We start from the raw sequence: 17,237 nt of genomic DNA on the forward strand, positions 1-17,237 counted from the left end.
GAGATGTAAAATCCCAGATCCAGGTTTATTTCTCCTTCTACAGATCAAACAGAACCACACAATGATCAGACAAAATGTTCTAAATAGAATCTTTATCAATGAAAGTAAGTGCTGTTTAGAGCTTACGAGAATAAATACTCACCTTATCGTTTAATTCAGAGTCACCAGAGTCTGCATGGAAAATACATTTATTAATAACTGCATTCAAATATACAGTACATGTTTGTATGTTAATTTTTTAAAGTATATTTTAATCACACACAGCATCTAGTGTAAGTTTCCTGTCATCCTTCAAACTCACCAGAAGAGCTGAACGTCCAGGAGAAAAACTTGATCATGCCATAAAGAATAAGAGCAACAGCGACCATCGCCATCGAATCCTCAATAGAAGGAGCTCCCACACCTGAAACCAACAACAACAACAAAATCATAATAAATAAACTAAATACATATAATAAAATATAATAAATATAATATAATATACAGATTATATGTAAGTTAAATAATGTAAGAAATAATCTAAAATAAGTACCTACACTAGCATTTGAACATTCGTTATTACTAGGCGAAAATTGTGGTTAACCGCATTACAAAATAAAAGTCTGTTTTGACTGTAGTAAATTAAAGCGTGTGTACTGTGTATATTTATTATGTAAAAAGATTAATGACAAGGTCAAGACAATAAATATTTTTATGTTGCTTTAACTAATTTGAATAAGTAAATCGGATTTCAACAAATATTTTTAAGATATACAAATTTTAACTTAATTATTTCTGTCAGTTTGATTGAACTTAAACATTTAAGAAAGCAAGACTTTTTAACCATGTAAATGCATGCACATGTTTGAGAAGATGTTTATTTATATTTATATATGAAACATATGTATATGATAAATTAAAATGTCTATGTCATTTTTATTTAATCTAGAATTGACATTTCACAGGAGGGCTAATCATTTTGAGTGTCTACTATATCTTACCGATGACAGTGAGCACAGCAGAGGCTCGTCGTATTCCTCCGTCATGTTTGGCCACACAGCTGATCTCTCCGCCCCGAGCCAGTTTCAGTTTAGTGGAGTCCAGCTCCAGGCGGCTGCTCTGACTGAAGGTGCCATCAGATGCCCGTCTGTGACCGGTTACACTGCCCTGACCCAGAGAGCGGGACGTCCCATCAGCCCTGATGAACTCCCAGTCCAGATCTAGAGTGTGAGGAGCAAAACCAGATGCCTCACACTGAACCGACAGCACCTGTCCCGGGACCAGCAGAGGAAGCGGAGACGGGAGGATGGAGAGAGATGGAGGCTCTGGAGAAAGAAGAGAGACAGAGGTTATTACTGTAGATATGACTGTAGATTAATATAATAAATACAGATTAACCCAACAGAGCAAAAGTAGAACATAGAGAGAGAGGAGACTGAGATTACTATTGACTGAGATGATTATTGTGACTGTAGATGAATATAACAAATACAGAGGAGAAGGGTGGATGGAGAGAGATTGAGGCTCTGGAGAAAGATAGAAGTTATTACTGTAGATATGACTGTAGATTAATATAATAAATACAGATAAAACCAGCAGAGGAAAAGTAGAACATGGAGAGAGATGGAGGTTCTGGAGAAAAGAGAGACAGAGGTCACAATTGTAGATATGACTGGAGTTAAGACACAACAAGAATTTTTATGTTTAAATCTGGAAGTTCCTTGTTAAAGTGCTTAATAATCTGGTTCAGATGTGTCTAATTGGTGTTGGAACTAAACTCTGCTGAAGACCAGCCCTTCAAGACCAAGTTTGGGCACCCCTAGTCTAGAGCAGTGTTTCCCAACCCTATTCCCGGAGGCACACCAACAGTAAATATTTTGGATATCTCCCTTATCTGACCCATTAACTTCAGGTTTTGAAGTCTCTTCTAATGTTTTGATGAGTTGATTTAGGTGTGTTTGATTAGGGAGAGGTTGAAAATGTGTACTGTTGATGTGCCTTCAGGAACAGGGTTGGGAAACACTGGTTTAAAAGACATTTAACAGATGTCCAAACATAGACATCTTGGCTAAAACACAGCTAAATTTGACAGAAAATATAACAGATGTTTAACAATAGTCTGAAACTAGACTAGTCATTAACCCTTGTGTATTGTTCAAATTTATTACCCTTTCGTTATGTTGGTGGCTGTTTTTGCCCCATTGACTTCCATTATAATTACATTATTTGATATTACACTATTATAAGTCACGACAGTATAATAACTGTGTAATAACTGAAGCAGTCGATCCTCTCACCAACAATCTCCAGGTCCACAGCCACCTGTGCCAGCAGATGAGGAAGGTAAACTGTGCAGATGTAAGTTCCCGAGTGTCTGACTTGAGATTCCTCCAGGATCAGAGAAGCGTTGCCTGTTTGATAGAGGCCTGTGATGTCCATTTCAGCTCCGCTCTCTGACGTCTCTGCAAAGCGATCGTTCTTGCCGTCGTAAGCGAGCACCAGCCGTCCTTCACCCCTAAACTGATAACGCCACTCGATGGAGAATCCAGAGCCGTGAAGAGGAGAAGACGGATCAATCCAGAAGCCACAGTCCAGCAGAACCGGCTCTCCTAGTCTACAGCGAACCACTGGAGTTTTGCTGGACACACTGAGGATCACTTTGAGAAAGAGAGAGAAAAAACTGTGAGCATGGTGTTACTATGTACTGCATTAGTAATACAGTATATTATTGACATGTAACATTATGCAAATACATTTATTACTCTGTATCTGTTTTATACAGATATATAACATTCACTACTAGTCAAAAGTTTGGGTCAATAAGATATTTTAATGTTTTTAATGAAGCCAAATCTGCTCACAACAATGACAAATTATTCATATATTATTAAAAATGACTTATAATTTTCAATGTTGATAACATTATTTCCTGCTTCATACATTACATTTTTTAGGATTTGTAGATGAAAAGAAAATTCGAATGAAAAGAATTTATAATACATTAATATGTTTACATTATAAATGTCTTAACATTCCCTTTGGAAAGATTTACTGGGGTACTTTAAATGGTGTTGTATAACACTCTTCAAAAAATAATAATATATATGTCTTGATCATCAAAGCTTTGATCCCACTTATTGATCCAAAACTTTTGACCATTGGTGTTCATAATTATTATTTTTTTCCACAATATAAGAAATTGAACTCTTTACCTTTCGGGTCTTTAGAAGCTGAAGAGGCTCTCATAATATTGGACAGTGTCAGCTGCTCGTCAAGACCTTGAGCCGCCACTGAGAACCAATCAGCTTGCAGGTAGACTGGACTCTGGGCGGAGTCAGTGAGAGCAGAAGCCCATCTGACCATGGAGGCGTGAGGCATGAAGGGGTTTATTTCACATTTGGGTTTATTTACTGAGCCTTTAGGAGGATTCAGAGCAGCACTGCAGAATGTGCCTGCTGGATCTGAAGAAGGACAGAGCAAAGTTTAGTTATTATCTAATATAGTATTTGTTGGTTTACATTTTAGTACATTGTCATTACACTTTGTCATTTGTGACTGTAGAAAACGCCACAAACACATTAAAAAATTGCGAGATAGCAGAAACTATATAGTACAAGCCGTACAATCATTAGACTAAACCTAAAAGTATTTATTTGATTTAAGTACACATTACCCAAATCTTCATTTACTTAAGGATTTACTTGGTCTGACGAGTCAACACACACGACTTTAAATTGGCATGATCACTGACCAGTCACATAGTAAACTCTGGACGAGCTGATGTCTGCAGGAGGATGGAGTTCAGTCTTTATTTCTTCACTGTAGGCTTCAGTACTGATGAACATGAGAGATTTCTCTTGACTCATCGGTGTTGATAAACCTCCTCCATGACCAGGCTTCTCCTGTACAAACCAGCACTCCAGAACCGGACATGCAGAACCACAAACTGCAAGAGAAACAAATACGGTCCGTGATCATACAAATGACTGAATGTATTAACTTACACAGTTGTGGAGCGCGAACGTACAAAACCTACCACCAAAACACAATGTAAATGCGATGACTGATATCTTGTATATGGTCGAAGGTCCAGACATCGTTGCTCTGCAGGTTAAACTTATATCTATGTGTAAATGCGCTGTTTGGCGTGCTTATGATCTATTGGGGGTTTCCAAAACAGTGGAGCTTTCACAACGGTTTCACTTTCACAACCAGTCTATAAAACATACGTAGTGTTTGCGGCGCATGCGCATTAACTGCTGCTTGTTTAGCGTTAATAATCCAGATTCATTATGAGTAAAAAAAACTCTCGTGTGAGATATTTTACACTTAACATCGTTTAAACACCCAGGGTAGTGACAAACAACTCGCAATATATGCTATCTACATGTATTTATTTCTAATGGCTGTTTCCACAGGGTGGCGCTCAACAATAGTTAAAATGCGTCTATGTATATGATTTGTTTTTACCGTAGGATCACGTTGTTTCACGGAAAAGAGTGCAGTTCAGGACACAGTAAGCTAACCTTGTTAAAAACAAAATGGCAGATTTTTTTCAAAAGGGTTATAAAGAGTAAAGTAAACAGATATCATTTAGCCCATTTTCAAGTCAACGTTATCTTCAGTCAACTTTATACTTTTATCATATTTGCAGATAAATGTTTGTTTACCAAGAATGCGAATAAGAAATATATATAAATATATAAATGTATAATTGTGTGCAGTAAATTTGCAGTACTTCTACTTCTTCAATCTTACTATCTTCGACATCACACAATATTAGCATTATTCGTTAATATTTACTACTATTAATAATGTTTTGTTTTATATTATTTAAAGAAACAACAGATAACAGAATCAATCATGCAATATATCTTGTCTAATCTCATATGATTTTTTTCTCATTATGCACATTATTTTGTAGATTGTCTCTCTTATCTGTTCTAAGAAAATTGTGAATTTTTGTTATAGCTACTTTTAATATTTATTTTAATAGGTAGTTATTTCATACGCCTGCAATTTAACTTAAAACAGTCAGTGTTATTTCATAGTTAGTTTACAGTTTACTTCACTGTATGGGTTCATCAGTTTTATCATGACATTCAGTTGTTGTATGTTACTGAAAATATAGATCATTTGTTGTTTGAATAAACAAATTATATATATATATATATATATATATATATATATATATATATATATATATATATATATATATATATATATATATATATATATATTTGTTTTGCTGAGAAGGTCACTACTTCGAGCCTCGGATGGGTCAGTTGACGTTTCTGTGTGAAGTTTGCATGTTCTCCCTGGGTTCGCGTGGGTTTCCTCTGGGTGCTCGGGTTTCGCCCACAGTCCAACGACATGCGGTACAGGTGAATTGGGTAGGCTAAATTGTCCTGAAACTCTGAATGTGAGAATTTATGGGTGTTTCCCAGTACTGGGTTGCTGCTGGAACGGCATCCGTGGTGTAAAACATATGCTGGATAAGTTGGCAGTTCCTTCCGCTGTGGCGATCCTTGATGAATAAAGGGACTAAGCCAAAGAAAAATGAATGAATGAATGAATGAATGAATGCTCTTGACATAGAGGTGAAAACCAACAAGCAACAATGTGTTCATTTTAGGTATTAAAAAACTGTAAACCTAACTAATCATAGTCGCCATGAACTGATTATCAAAGAAAAAATCAGAGAGGAAATAAAATGGAAAAACAAATAACCACTTACATGTAAAAGCTTCTGATGATGCATTATATTAACTATTATTATAGATTATTATTGTTGTTTTTTGTCATTAGTTCTCCATTGTGAATTAATTGAAGGCTGGTCCAATAAAAAGAAGAGTTAGTTTCTGAGGACAAGATATTATATTATATCCTTATATTAACTCATTGTTTTCACCTGTATTTTTCTCTGGTGTCTATTTTTCTAAAAACATGTACAGTTCACATTAAAAAGCCACACATACATTGTATATTGTGCACATATGCACACAAACACAATGGTTTTAATATAAAGCTGGATAGTTGGTTGACATTTTTGAGTATAGTTTAACCAAGACTATTAATACACATTTAAAAAAACAAGGAAAAGATTGTTTAAACTCAGCAATACAGGATGGCAGAAAAGACTGAAGACACTGATCTATATAATGTCTTTAGTGATCTGCATTCTTTCTCTTTCAAGAATCATCCTGGGTTTAGATTATTGCCCATGTGATTTCTGATGTAGCATCAGCTCTGGATTTCTATTGGCCTGTATTTACCTGTCTGCTGCATTGAAGGCGGAGTTTCTCTATCTGCTCTGGAAAGAGGAAGTTCGCTTTTCATGATTTTTTTTTTCTCGCTCTTCATGATTTGAGAAGGAAAGAAGATGGTGGACTGAATTTCACAAAAACAAAAAATGCAGTTCATACTGCTGCTGGTCGCCTGTCTACATTCTGCTGGCGGTGGTGAGTTTCTTTTAAATGAAGATGTTTAAAGTCTTTATAACCTGTATAAAAAAACAAGCCAAAAACATGAAGACAGGTACCATTTCATGCACGGTGTCCAGTACAAACATATATTTTAAATGTTTTGAACCAATTACATTTATAACCCAACCTCCATGTGCTGGATTTTACAACTGTTCATTTGTATAATTCAGTTGTTGTCTACAGTTTTATGTATTTCACGTTGTTGTTTTGAAATATTGACTCATGAATTCAAAATGGCGGAGGGAGAAAAGAATGCAAAAAGGGACCTCAGGAACAAGTGCAAAGTTAGAAATACTTTATCCAGATTACACACACACACACACACACACACACACACACACACACACACACACACACACACACACACACACACACACACACACACACACACACACACACCACTTATTAAATACAGTATATGACATAACATGCATCTGTACACTTTAGCAGACATCATGCACCCCCAAGAGTAGCCTATATTGTGCCTATACATAGATTCTGCTTACTTTTGAATTTTTTTGTTTAAATTATGATATCATTTACAATTTGATGTTTCTATGATTTATGCGTGTAGTTCAAAGTGGCACCCATGTTTTTTGGTAGACCATCTGCTGGTCTGTTAGTTATTTGTATGAATGTTTGTATGTTTTCCTAATCACTGGACGCTCTTGGTTCATCACCCTTAATCTGTCCTAAAATCATATCTGTTTTCTCTGGCTTATAAATATAAGTGAGCCGCCATATGAGAACAACCGGTCAAGCTAGCTGTAGCCACCTCCTGTATTTTAATGCACTTCTGTTTGAGGAATTACGTACAGAAGCAAGGGGCAGCCAAAAACCTACAAATACATATTTCAGTGGTCAAATGTGTCTGGTAACAAGAAAACGACATCAATTAAAATCAAAAATAAATATGAAAATATATAACATTGAAATATATTTTACTGCAGAGTTTTGGAGTTTTGCAAAAGTCTGCCAAAATACTTTAGAACACTGATCAAATGCATGCTTTTTTCACTGATATTAATAATTTCTGGACATGACATTTCTGCCAATTTACAAGGCAAAAAAATCTGTCAAACACATCTGTTTTTTTCTACTGCTATTGCTGAAAATTCTGCCACAGTTGATATGAAATATTCTATTAATTCTAATTCAGGATGATCTTGACTCAATTTCCATTGGCATTTACAGCTGAATTTGGCAGAAAAAGAAAGGCAAAGTCTGCAAGAATACATTACTGATCATTTCATGCTTTTTCTACATGCACTATTAAAATTTCCTCAGAGTTGACATGACATTTTCAATGAATTCTAATTCAGGATGACGTTGACTCTTTCCATGCCAAGTTTCATTAGCATTTACAGCTCAATTTTGCAGAAAAATAAAGATAAAGTTTGCAGAAGTACATTACATCACTGATCATTTCTTGCTTTTTCTACTGTTGTCATTAAACTTCCTTCAGAGTTGACATGATATATTGACACTGACTCTTTCCATGCCTGCGTTCATTAGCCTAGCTGAATTTGGCAGAAAAATGAAGGCAAGGTCTTCAGAAGTACATTACATTACTGATCATTTCATGCTTTTTCTACTACTATAATTAAAATTATTTCAGGTTTGACAAAATATTCAATAAATTCTAATTTAGGATAACACTGACTTTTCCATGCCAACTTTCATTAGCCTATATAGCTGAATTTGGCAGAAAAATGAAGCCAAAGTTTGCAAGAATACATTACATCACTGATCATCTTCTGCTTTTTCTACCTGTACTATGAAAATTCTGTTAGAGTTGACAAACAATATCCAATCAATTCTAATTCAGTATGCCCCTGACTTCCTCCATGCCAACAATCTTTGTGATTTACAACTGAATTTGGCAAAAAAATAAATAAAGGTAAAGAATAGGAAACAGCATTAAATCATTGACCATGTTATGCTATTTCTACTGCTGTAATTATAATTCCTTTTGAGTTGACATTAAATATTTAATGAACTCTAATTCAGGATGACCTTGAAACCTTGGCATTTACAGCTGAATTTGGAAGAAAAATAAAGATAAAGTATGCAAAAGTACTTTATATTACTGATCATCTCTTGCTTTTCTAGCTGTACTATTAACATTCTTTTAGAGTTGACTTACAATTTTCAATAAATTGTAATTCAGGAGGACTATGACTTTTTGCAAGGCATTTTCATTGGGATTTAAAGCACGATGAAGCAGAAAAATAAAGCTGAAGAAAAATGAAGATAAAGAACGTCACTGATCCTTTCTTGCTTTTTCTACTGCTAATCCAGCGTCCTTCTTGCCATAAGGCAACATCGCTGCACCACTGTGCCACCCCACCTTCAGAGTTGACATTAAATATTAAATACATTTTAATTTAGGATGACTCTGACTCAGATGACGCAGGTAGTGCTATCGCCTCACAGCAAGAAGGTTGCTGGTTCGAGCCTCAGCTGGGTCAATTGACGTTTCTGTGTGGAGTTTGCATGTTCTCCCTGCGTCCCCGTGGTTTTCCTTCGGGTGCTCCAGTTCCCCCACAGTTCAAAGACATGCGGTACAGGTGAATTGGATAGGCTAAATTGTCTGTAGTGTATGAGTGTGTGTGGATGTTTCCCAGAGATGGGTTGCAGCTGGAAGGGCACCTGCTGCGTAAAAACGTGCTGGATAAGTTGGCGGTTCATTCCGCTGTGGCGACCCCGGATTAATAAAGGGACTAAGCCGAAAAGAAAATGAATGGATGAATGACTCTGACTCCTTCTGTGCCAACTTTCATTGTTCTATACAGCTGAATTTGGCAGAAAAATAAACAAAAATCTGCAAGCATACATTACTGAACTTTTCCTGCTTTTTCTACTTGCCATTCTTTGAAATTCTATCATTTGACAAGAATTGTTCAACAATTTCTTCTTCAGGATGACCTTGACTGCCAAAATTCATCACTGATTATTAAATTTTTTTTTCTAATGGCTCTTTATGCTTTGGATGTTTTTGATAAATACTCTATTAAAAATAAGTTTATATGATTATGTTGAGTTAAAAATATATTATAAATATAGTATATTCTTTGCCAAAAATTTCAAATTACTGAACCTACAGCTTTTAGAGATTTTTGGATCTGAACTCTTCATATATATATATATATTCTACAATAATTTAATTTATTCAATTTTATTTTATCCAATATGACTTGAATTAGACAAAACTAATAGCCTGTTTTCTTTTTCTTAGCCTACTTAATTTACATTGAAAGATATTTCCTTTCTGTGGCGACCCCTGATTAAGTCAGGGAACAAGCCGAAGTAAAATGAATTTTAAAATAAATTACTTTTTTTTTTTTTTTAAATATTATTGAGAATCTTCCATATTTTTTTCTATATTGTTAACAAAATAAAAACCACTTAAAATAACATTTACTTTCATATACCCTAGTTACTAATAAGCCATATGGCTATACATTGACATAAAAATTATTTATTTATTGTCTATAAAATTACATTTGGTTTCAGAAATTTAATTGTGCAAAAGCTTTTTTTTATTTTTAAAAAGTTACTTTTAACATTATACTCAAACTACTTTGGAAATGGTGCATATAGGCCTACAAAGCAATATAGGCTATAGTCTACAGTGCACTGTTTAAATTAAAACATTCCGAAGACAAATTTCTACAAGCTTCAGAAAACAGATTTTCACTTGTAAATCATGGTAAATGATTTTGGACTAATGACTGAACTTGCATTTTAAGTTGGTTAACATTGGTTTTGGATAACTTTTTTTTTCAGCATAATATTCTTTTGCCAAATTCAGTTGTAAATCACAAAGATTGTTGGCATAGAGGGAGTCAGGGGCATACTGAATTAGAATTGATTGGATGTTGTTTGTCAACTCTAACTGAATTTTAATAGTACAGGCAGAAAAAGCATGTATGTATTCTTGCAGACTTTGCCTTTCTTTTTCTGCCAAATTCAGCTGTAAATGCCAATGGAAATTGAGTCAAGATCATCCTGAATTAGAATTAATAGAATATTTTATATAAACTGTGGCAGAATTTTCAGCAATAGCAGTAGAAAAAAACAGATGTGTTTGACAGATTTTTTTGCCTTGTAAATTGGCAGAAATGTCATGTCCACTCTTAAGAAATTATTAAAATCAGTGAAAAAAGCATGCATTTGATCAGTGTTCTAAATTATTTTGGCAGACTTTTGCAAAACTCCAAAACTCTGCAGTAAAATATATTTCAATGTTATATATTTTCATATTTATTTTTGATTTTAATTGATGTCGTTTTCTTGTTACCAGACACATTTGACCACTGAAATATGTATTTGTAGGTTTTTGGCTGCCCCTTGCTTCTGTACGTAATTCCTCAAACAGAAGTGCATTAAAATATAGGAGGCAGCTAGCTTGACCGGTTGTTCTCATATGGTGGCTCACTTAACTGCGGTTTATAAATAAGTTTCTTAAATAAGTATGATTTCTGCTTAGTCTTTTCAGTGTTTATACTCTGATTCAATGATGGAGGTGTATAACTGTTTTAGCAGCTCCTTTGAGACAGTCACCTGCACATCAATAACTGTCTTAGCTCAGCTACCAAATCTGACCTCCGAAGACTACGTCGAATAGTTCGGACTGCTGAGCGAATCATTGGTACAACCCTTCCTACTCCCCAAGAACTGTACTTATCCAGAGCGAGCAGAAGGGCTGCCAAAATCACTCTGGACCCCTCACACCCAGCACACTGCCTCTTTGAACTTTTATCTTCTGGTCGACGCTACAGAGCACTGCGCACCAGAACAGCCCGACACAGAAACAGTTTCTTCCCACAGGCAATCCATCTCATGAACACTTGATGATAATAATTGTGGAACCAACATCACTACTTGCTATACACTTTTATACATACATATATATATATACACTTATCTAACATCACACTTTACATGCCATTTGCACATAACAGCTGCACATATAACATTGAATATAGTAATATACCTGTACATACACTTGTCAATCTGTATATTTGCACTCACTACTTACTTGTATTTTTAAAATATATTTATTATGTTTTTTGTCCTGTCTCTGTAATCCTGTTGCACTGTAGAAGCTTTGTCACAAAAACAAATTCCTCGTATGTGTGAACATACCTGGCAATAAAGCTCTTTCTGATTCTTAAGTTATTAACATTTTACTAGCTCTTTTATTGGGAACCAAACATGGTTTAACTGTTTATTTTGCACTTGGTCAGTTGTGGCTATTTTATATGAAAAGTGGAGGGCAGGCATTTGTGTGCATTATTGTGTTAAAGTGTATGTGTGTGTTATTTGTTTTATATATATATATATATATATATATATATATATATATATATATATATATATATATATATATATATATATATATATATATATATATATATATATATATATATATATATATATATATATAGTCTGTATTTTGTTCATCATGATAATTAAAAAAAATTGTATATTGTTTTAGCAACCCACAGCTGGAAAGCCTATTACGCTGCAACAACTGGATTGAGTCAGTTTCCAGAGTTTGTGGCACTGAATCTCATTGATGATCAGTTGATGGGATACTTCGACAGCAAGACCAACCACTTTCAGAGCCAATTTCAGTGGATGGAAGATAATCTTGGGAAAGAATATGAAGAGCGTCAGACTAACATTCTGCTGGGCCATACTGCAACATTCAAGAACAACATTCAAATTGCAATGAAGCGCTTCAACCAAACACAAGGTATAACTGCTTTAGTTTTCTTAATTCTTGTCTTTTTTCAAAATTTTCTAATTGTTGTAAAATTTAAAACAGTAGCAGTCATTTTAAAATTATAATTGTGTTGTAAATGTTTAATTAGTTAACCAGGATTTGTCTTTTTTCTGGTCAAGACAAGTAGCTAATGCTATTTATTTAATTCTATCAAATAGATTTCAACAGACCATTTAGACAGTTGAACTAGTTATGAACAAATCAGATACATGTCCAGTATTAAAAGTTAGACAAACCACAATTAGCAAAATGTCCCCTATGTATAATAATTAAAGACAAAACACGAGGACATGATCTGAAAGGAAAATGTTGAGAGAGATTTTTTCAAGGACGTGTTTGAACGGAAGAAGCGGATCTAAAATTGATGGTCCTCTTTCATTCTCCCTTTCAGGGTTTATTTGATTGTAAACCGTCTTAGTAGAAGCGGTGATTTAAATTTTATGTGTAACTTTGTCAGTCAATGTTAATTTAATTGTTTAGCTGTGCCTTTACAGATTGAGCATTGTGCTGTGTCTGACAGATCCCACTATTATGTCTTTCTTTTCATTTTCATTCCTTTAAAACCTGTTTAACACATTTTAATCTCTTTTTATTATTTTTAATTCTTTGTTGTTTTTATTTTCTTCTTTCATTTCTTTTTGTTTATGTAAAGCACTTTAAATTAGTATTGTATATGAAATGTGCTATATAAGTAAAGCTTAATTTCTCAATGAACTATGCAGTTGAGCAGCAGATCCCACTTCTCAGCTAAAAACCTATTCAACTTTAATTAATAAAATATTAATTTATATAACTTTAGAAGAAATATTGATCAAATAAAATGTTGAATTAATTGTAATAAATCAAAATTATGTATATTGATTAAATGGTCATTTTATTTAAGAAAGTAATTATTATTTAATGATAAAATCTAGAAGCCATCACTATTGTTAATCAGTCTTGCTTTCTTCAAAAAAAAAAAAAGATAAAAACTCCACAGCTCCACAACTAGTAGCTATTAACACTTTTTTCAGCTTTTACCCAAGACTGTCAGAGCAGAATAAGCATTTATGATGATCAACCTTGCTAGTCAGACTGACTTGTCACACAGGCCTGCAACTTTCAAATATTTTCAGGGCTAAAAAGATTTTTATATAGATAAATTAAATCTGTCTCTGTTCCTCAGGTGTGCACACATTCCAGGAAATGTACGGCTGTGAGTGGGATGATCAGACTGGAGCAATAAATGCATTTAGACAGTACGGATATGATGGAGAGGACTTCCTGACTCTGGATTTTAAGCAGATGAGATGGATTACTCCAGTGTGGCAAGCAGTAATCACCCTACAGAAGTGGAACGACAAAGGCTTTATTGAAAGTGACATGAATTACTTCAGGTCTGAGTGCATTGAGTGGCTGCAGAAGTATCTGGAGTATGGAAAGAGCAGTCTGAATAAAACGGGTAAATCAGATCATATGCACACTTTCAATGTGCAAGTTATCGCATTCTTGTAAATCATCATTAAATTTTAGTTGTCTCTGTCTCAGTCTCTCCTCAGGTGTCTCTGCTGCAGAAATCTTCTTCTTCTCCAGTCGTGTGTCATGCTACAGGCTTTTACCCCAGTGGAATAAAGATCTCCTGGCAGAAAAATTGACAAGATCTTGATGAGGATGTTGAGCTTGGAGAACTTCTGCCCAATTCAGATGGAACCTTCCAGAAGACCAGCACTCTCACAGTCACAGCTGAAGAGCGGGAAAACAATAAGTTCAGATGTGTGGTGGAGCATCAGGGGGAATCCATCAGCAGCATTCTCACTGAAGACAAAATCAGAACTGATATTCGTAAGTTATATCGAGTGCCTATAGATCATGACGCTACAAAATGTAAATATAAACCATTTTATATAAAGTTATGCTTAATATTTATCATGTATTATTATGTCAGAGACAACATTCGATAAGATTATACAAATAGCATCACACTCAGAGTTTAGATATTTAGTATTTGCCGAATTCTACTGGTTTCTATCATAGTCAAGCTCTTAGTAATCTGCAGTTTTTTTTCTGATCAGCTTCGGCTCCCATTGGCATCATCATTGGCATTGTAATCGCTGCTGTCCTGCTGCTGTTTATTGCTGTTGCTGGGTCTGTGTTGTATAGGAAAAATAAAGGTGAGAAGAAATATTGTTATTGCTAATGTGAATATATTGTGTTACACATTTGTGTGCTGCAACAATCTGTGAAATTACTGAACTAAAAATTCACCTCTTTTTTTGTTTAAAGGCTTTAAACCTGTTCCTGCAAATGGTAAGTTTTTTCACAATACCTTTTTAATACAAATGCATCAGTAAAAGGTCGGATCTGCCCTCTGTTCCGATGTGGCTAATAATAGTACACGTATAGAGTAAGGTTCCATTAGTTAATCCCATTAGTGAACATTAACAATTAAAATATTCATTAACTCCTTAAAATATTCATTTATTTTTAGTGAATGTTAATTTCATCATTTACTAATACATGAATACAGCCAAAGGTACAATATAGTGTGAATACTGTATGTAAACAAACACTGAACAGTTTTATTTTCATGAGCTGACCTTAAATAAGATGTAAACAGAGTAAATAAGAGGTAAACATGCATTGATAATTGTTAGTTAAAGCAAACATAACTAGTGACAATTAATGGGATCTTATTGTAAAGAGTTATCATACATTTATATATTCAAATCTGTAAAAGAAATGTTTTTTCATGTAAAATAAGATTGAAAATCAAATGAGCTTTTATTTAAATATCCCCTTATAAAATATTAGTATGTGATGTGTGGAGGACTAGCGGTGGCACTAAAAAGATTGAATAAGTTACCAATTGAATAACTCAAATGTTAATGTCTAAAATTCATAAATTAGTTTCTTAAAAAGTTGACTAAAACAGTAAATTATAGACTTGCACTACTCTAGATGGAGTATCAATGTACTTTTGTTTGCTCTAAACATTTTTTCTTTTGCAGCTTCTAACTCATTTGATGAAAAAACCAAGAGCCAAACATGCAAGTTTCTTTTTTTTCCCTAAAATCTTCCAAACTTTCCTAAAAAGTCTTGAGCAGTGTATTCTGGATTTTTTTTGTAACGTGTCCTTTTTCTATGCAGCTGTGAACTCTGACACTGACTCCGGCTGTGGCAGTGGATCAGACAGTGGCTCACACAAAAGCTCAGACAGTACATCAGACATGAGCTCTGTTTGCTCTGACAACAGCTCTGACAGCACCAGAGCTTTATTACGTAAGTGTCTTATATTTATTTATTTGTATAACCAACTTCCTAGTCACAAATGAATAAACCATAATGGTGCATTTTTTGTTCTTACAGGAAGCAGACAAAAAGATGACAAAGAAAACTAAACCTGATACTTTTCTGACATTTGCATGCAGGTTTTGTTAAATTTGGACATAGTTTAAGGTAGGGGAGAGCGGGGCACAAAGAAACACTTATTGGTTTTGGTCAAATAATGAACAAAGTAATGGGGTTAGACAAACCATATTTTTTTACCAATAACACACAAGCCTCTCCTACAAATGAGCACTGAAATTATGATCTTCGGACCTATGGTTTCCGTGCAGTATTGCCAAATGTGCCAGGAGTAAAAATGTTACTATTTACTCCACCTTTAATTTCTGTTTACTTTAAATTGTAGCTATATTTTCTCAGTAATTGGCTCATTTATTTTTTATTTTTTCATAGCACTGTATGTTTGTTTATTTATTTGTTTAGTGGATAAACACAATCGAATCTATTTGCATTATTATCCATTTATCCATTATTATACAATGCATTTATTTTCATTATTAGCAATAAAATACATTTTTTTTCTAATAAAAATATGTTATATAAAAAAACATTTTTATCCGAGAAGTTCTCAACATTACACTCAAAGCTCTAAAGATATTTAGTTTGTTTAATTGGTGTCCAACAGTGTGTGGCTTGATTGTAACACCCTTGTACAACTAACCTCGCTGTGTCATGTTTTCCTTAAAACTAGCAGTGGCTAGCAGTCACTGTGTGTTTCTTACATCTTTCAAAATGGTTTAATCTTTTAGCCTAGAAGACGGTGATCACAACAGTATACGATTTTTTGTTCATACTCTCACAGATTTTTTTAAAAATAAAAAATATTGACTATAATTAAAAATACTTTTATGCTGCAAAAATTTCTCCTGTGTTTCTCATCCAAATTTTGCTGAACTTTTTCAATAATTGGCAGGAATATGTCTGCCGACACTGTGGTGAAAACCTCAGAAGCATGCCATGGTTAACCCTGAGCAAATACCTTAAAACTCTGTGTTACATTTAACCCCTCGTTACTTTGTGCCCCGCACTCCCATAGGTATTGCTGAACCGTTTCCGTCTTTTTTGTGATTCACAAGTGTAAAGGTTTTCCGTTTATTTATGGTTGTGAATTGCAATATGGGACTTTGATCTCCACTCTGGCAACTTTAGTTGTTGAAAATTCAACTCTACAGTTAAGCAAAGTGACTTTTATTGAAATTTTAGTAGTTTCAAATAATAAAATGTATGAGCAATAATATATAGAGAAATAAGTCTAAAATAGCAGAAACTGTACTGGTAGATTATACTGTTTATTCTAAAAAATGCTGGGTTCCACACAATTCCTTCATGTTGTCCCAACACAAATCTATTAAATTAACATTGTCATTTTTATTAATTTAAGTGGATTGAACATAAAAAAATGAAGTTGCCCCCCAAAAAACTGAAGAATTGTGTTGTTTCAACTCGTGCTAAATAAGTAGTTTGTTTTAATAAGTAGTTCAAATCATTAGTCTCACTTCAAACTTTTAAAAATATTATTGTCACTTTTTCGAACTTTTAAAGGGTAAAAGTTGTTCGTGAAAAGATCAAGGTCCCATAATGCAATTCATACATTCATTTTCTTTTCGGCTTAGTCCCTTTATTAATCAGGGGTTACCACAATGGAATGAACCGCC

At 34.1% G+C, this 17,237-nt stretch overlaps 2 protein-coding genes across 2 annotated transcripts; one reads left to right on the forward strand and one right to left on the reverse strand.

The window, feature by feature from the left end:
* Positions 1-25: 25 nt before the first annotated feature.
* LOC130247045 (tapasin-like) lies at positions 26-3,930 on the reverse strand. The gene is made up of 7 exons (XM_056480227.1): positions 3,731-3,930; positions 3,192-3,440; positions 2,277-2,636; positions 981-1,304; positions 302-403; positions 143-171; positions 26-37 (listed from the first exon to the last, which is right to left on the reverse strand). The coding sequence occupies exons 1-7, from the start codon at positions 3,843-3,845 to the stop codon at positions 26-28; spliced, it is 1,191 nt and encodes a 396-aa protein (XP_056336202.1). The 5' UTR covers positions 3,846-3,930.
* Positions 3,931-6,305: 2,375 nt separating this feature from the next.
* Positions 6,306-14,603, forward strand: LOC130246896 (H-2 class I histocompatibility antigen, Q9 alpha chain-like). The gene is given in 6 exon segments (XM_056480062.1): positions 6,306-6,440; positions 11,968-12,228; positions 13,424-13,699; positions 13,786-14,079; positions 14,310-14,408; positions 14,521-14,603. Coding segments are annotated over 6 exon segments (1,047 nt in total). The 5' UTR covers positions 6,306-6,391; the 3' UTR covers positions 14,589-14,603.
* The last annotated feature ends 2,634 nt before the right edge of the window (positions 14,604-17,237 follow it).

Source organism: Danio aesculapii, chromosome 19 (assembly GCF_903798145.1).
Source record: "Danio aesculapii chromosome 19, fDanAes4.1, whole genome shotgun sequence".
NCBI classification, from domain to species: Eukaryota; Metazoa; Chordata; class Actinopteri; order Cypriniformes; family Danionidae; genus Danio; species Danio aesculapii.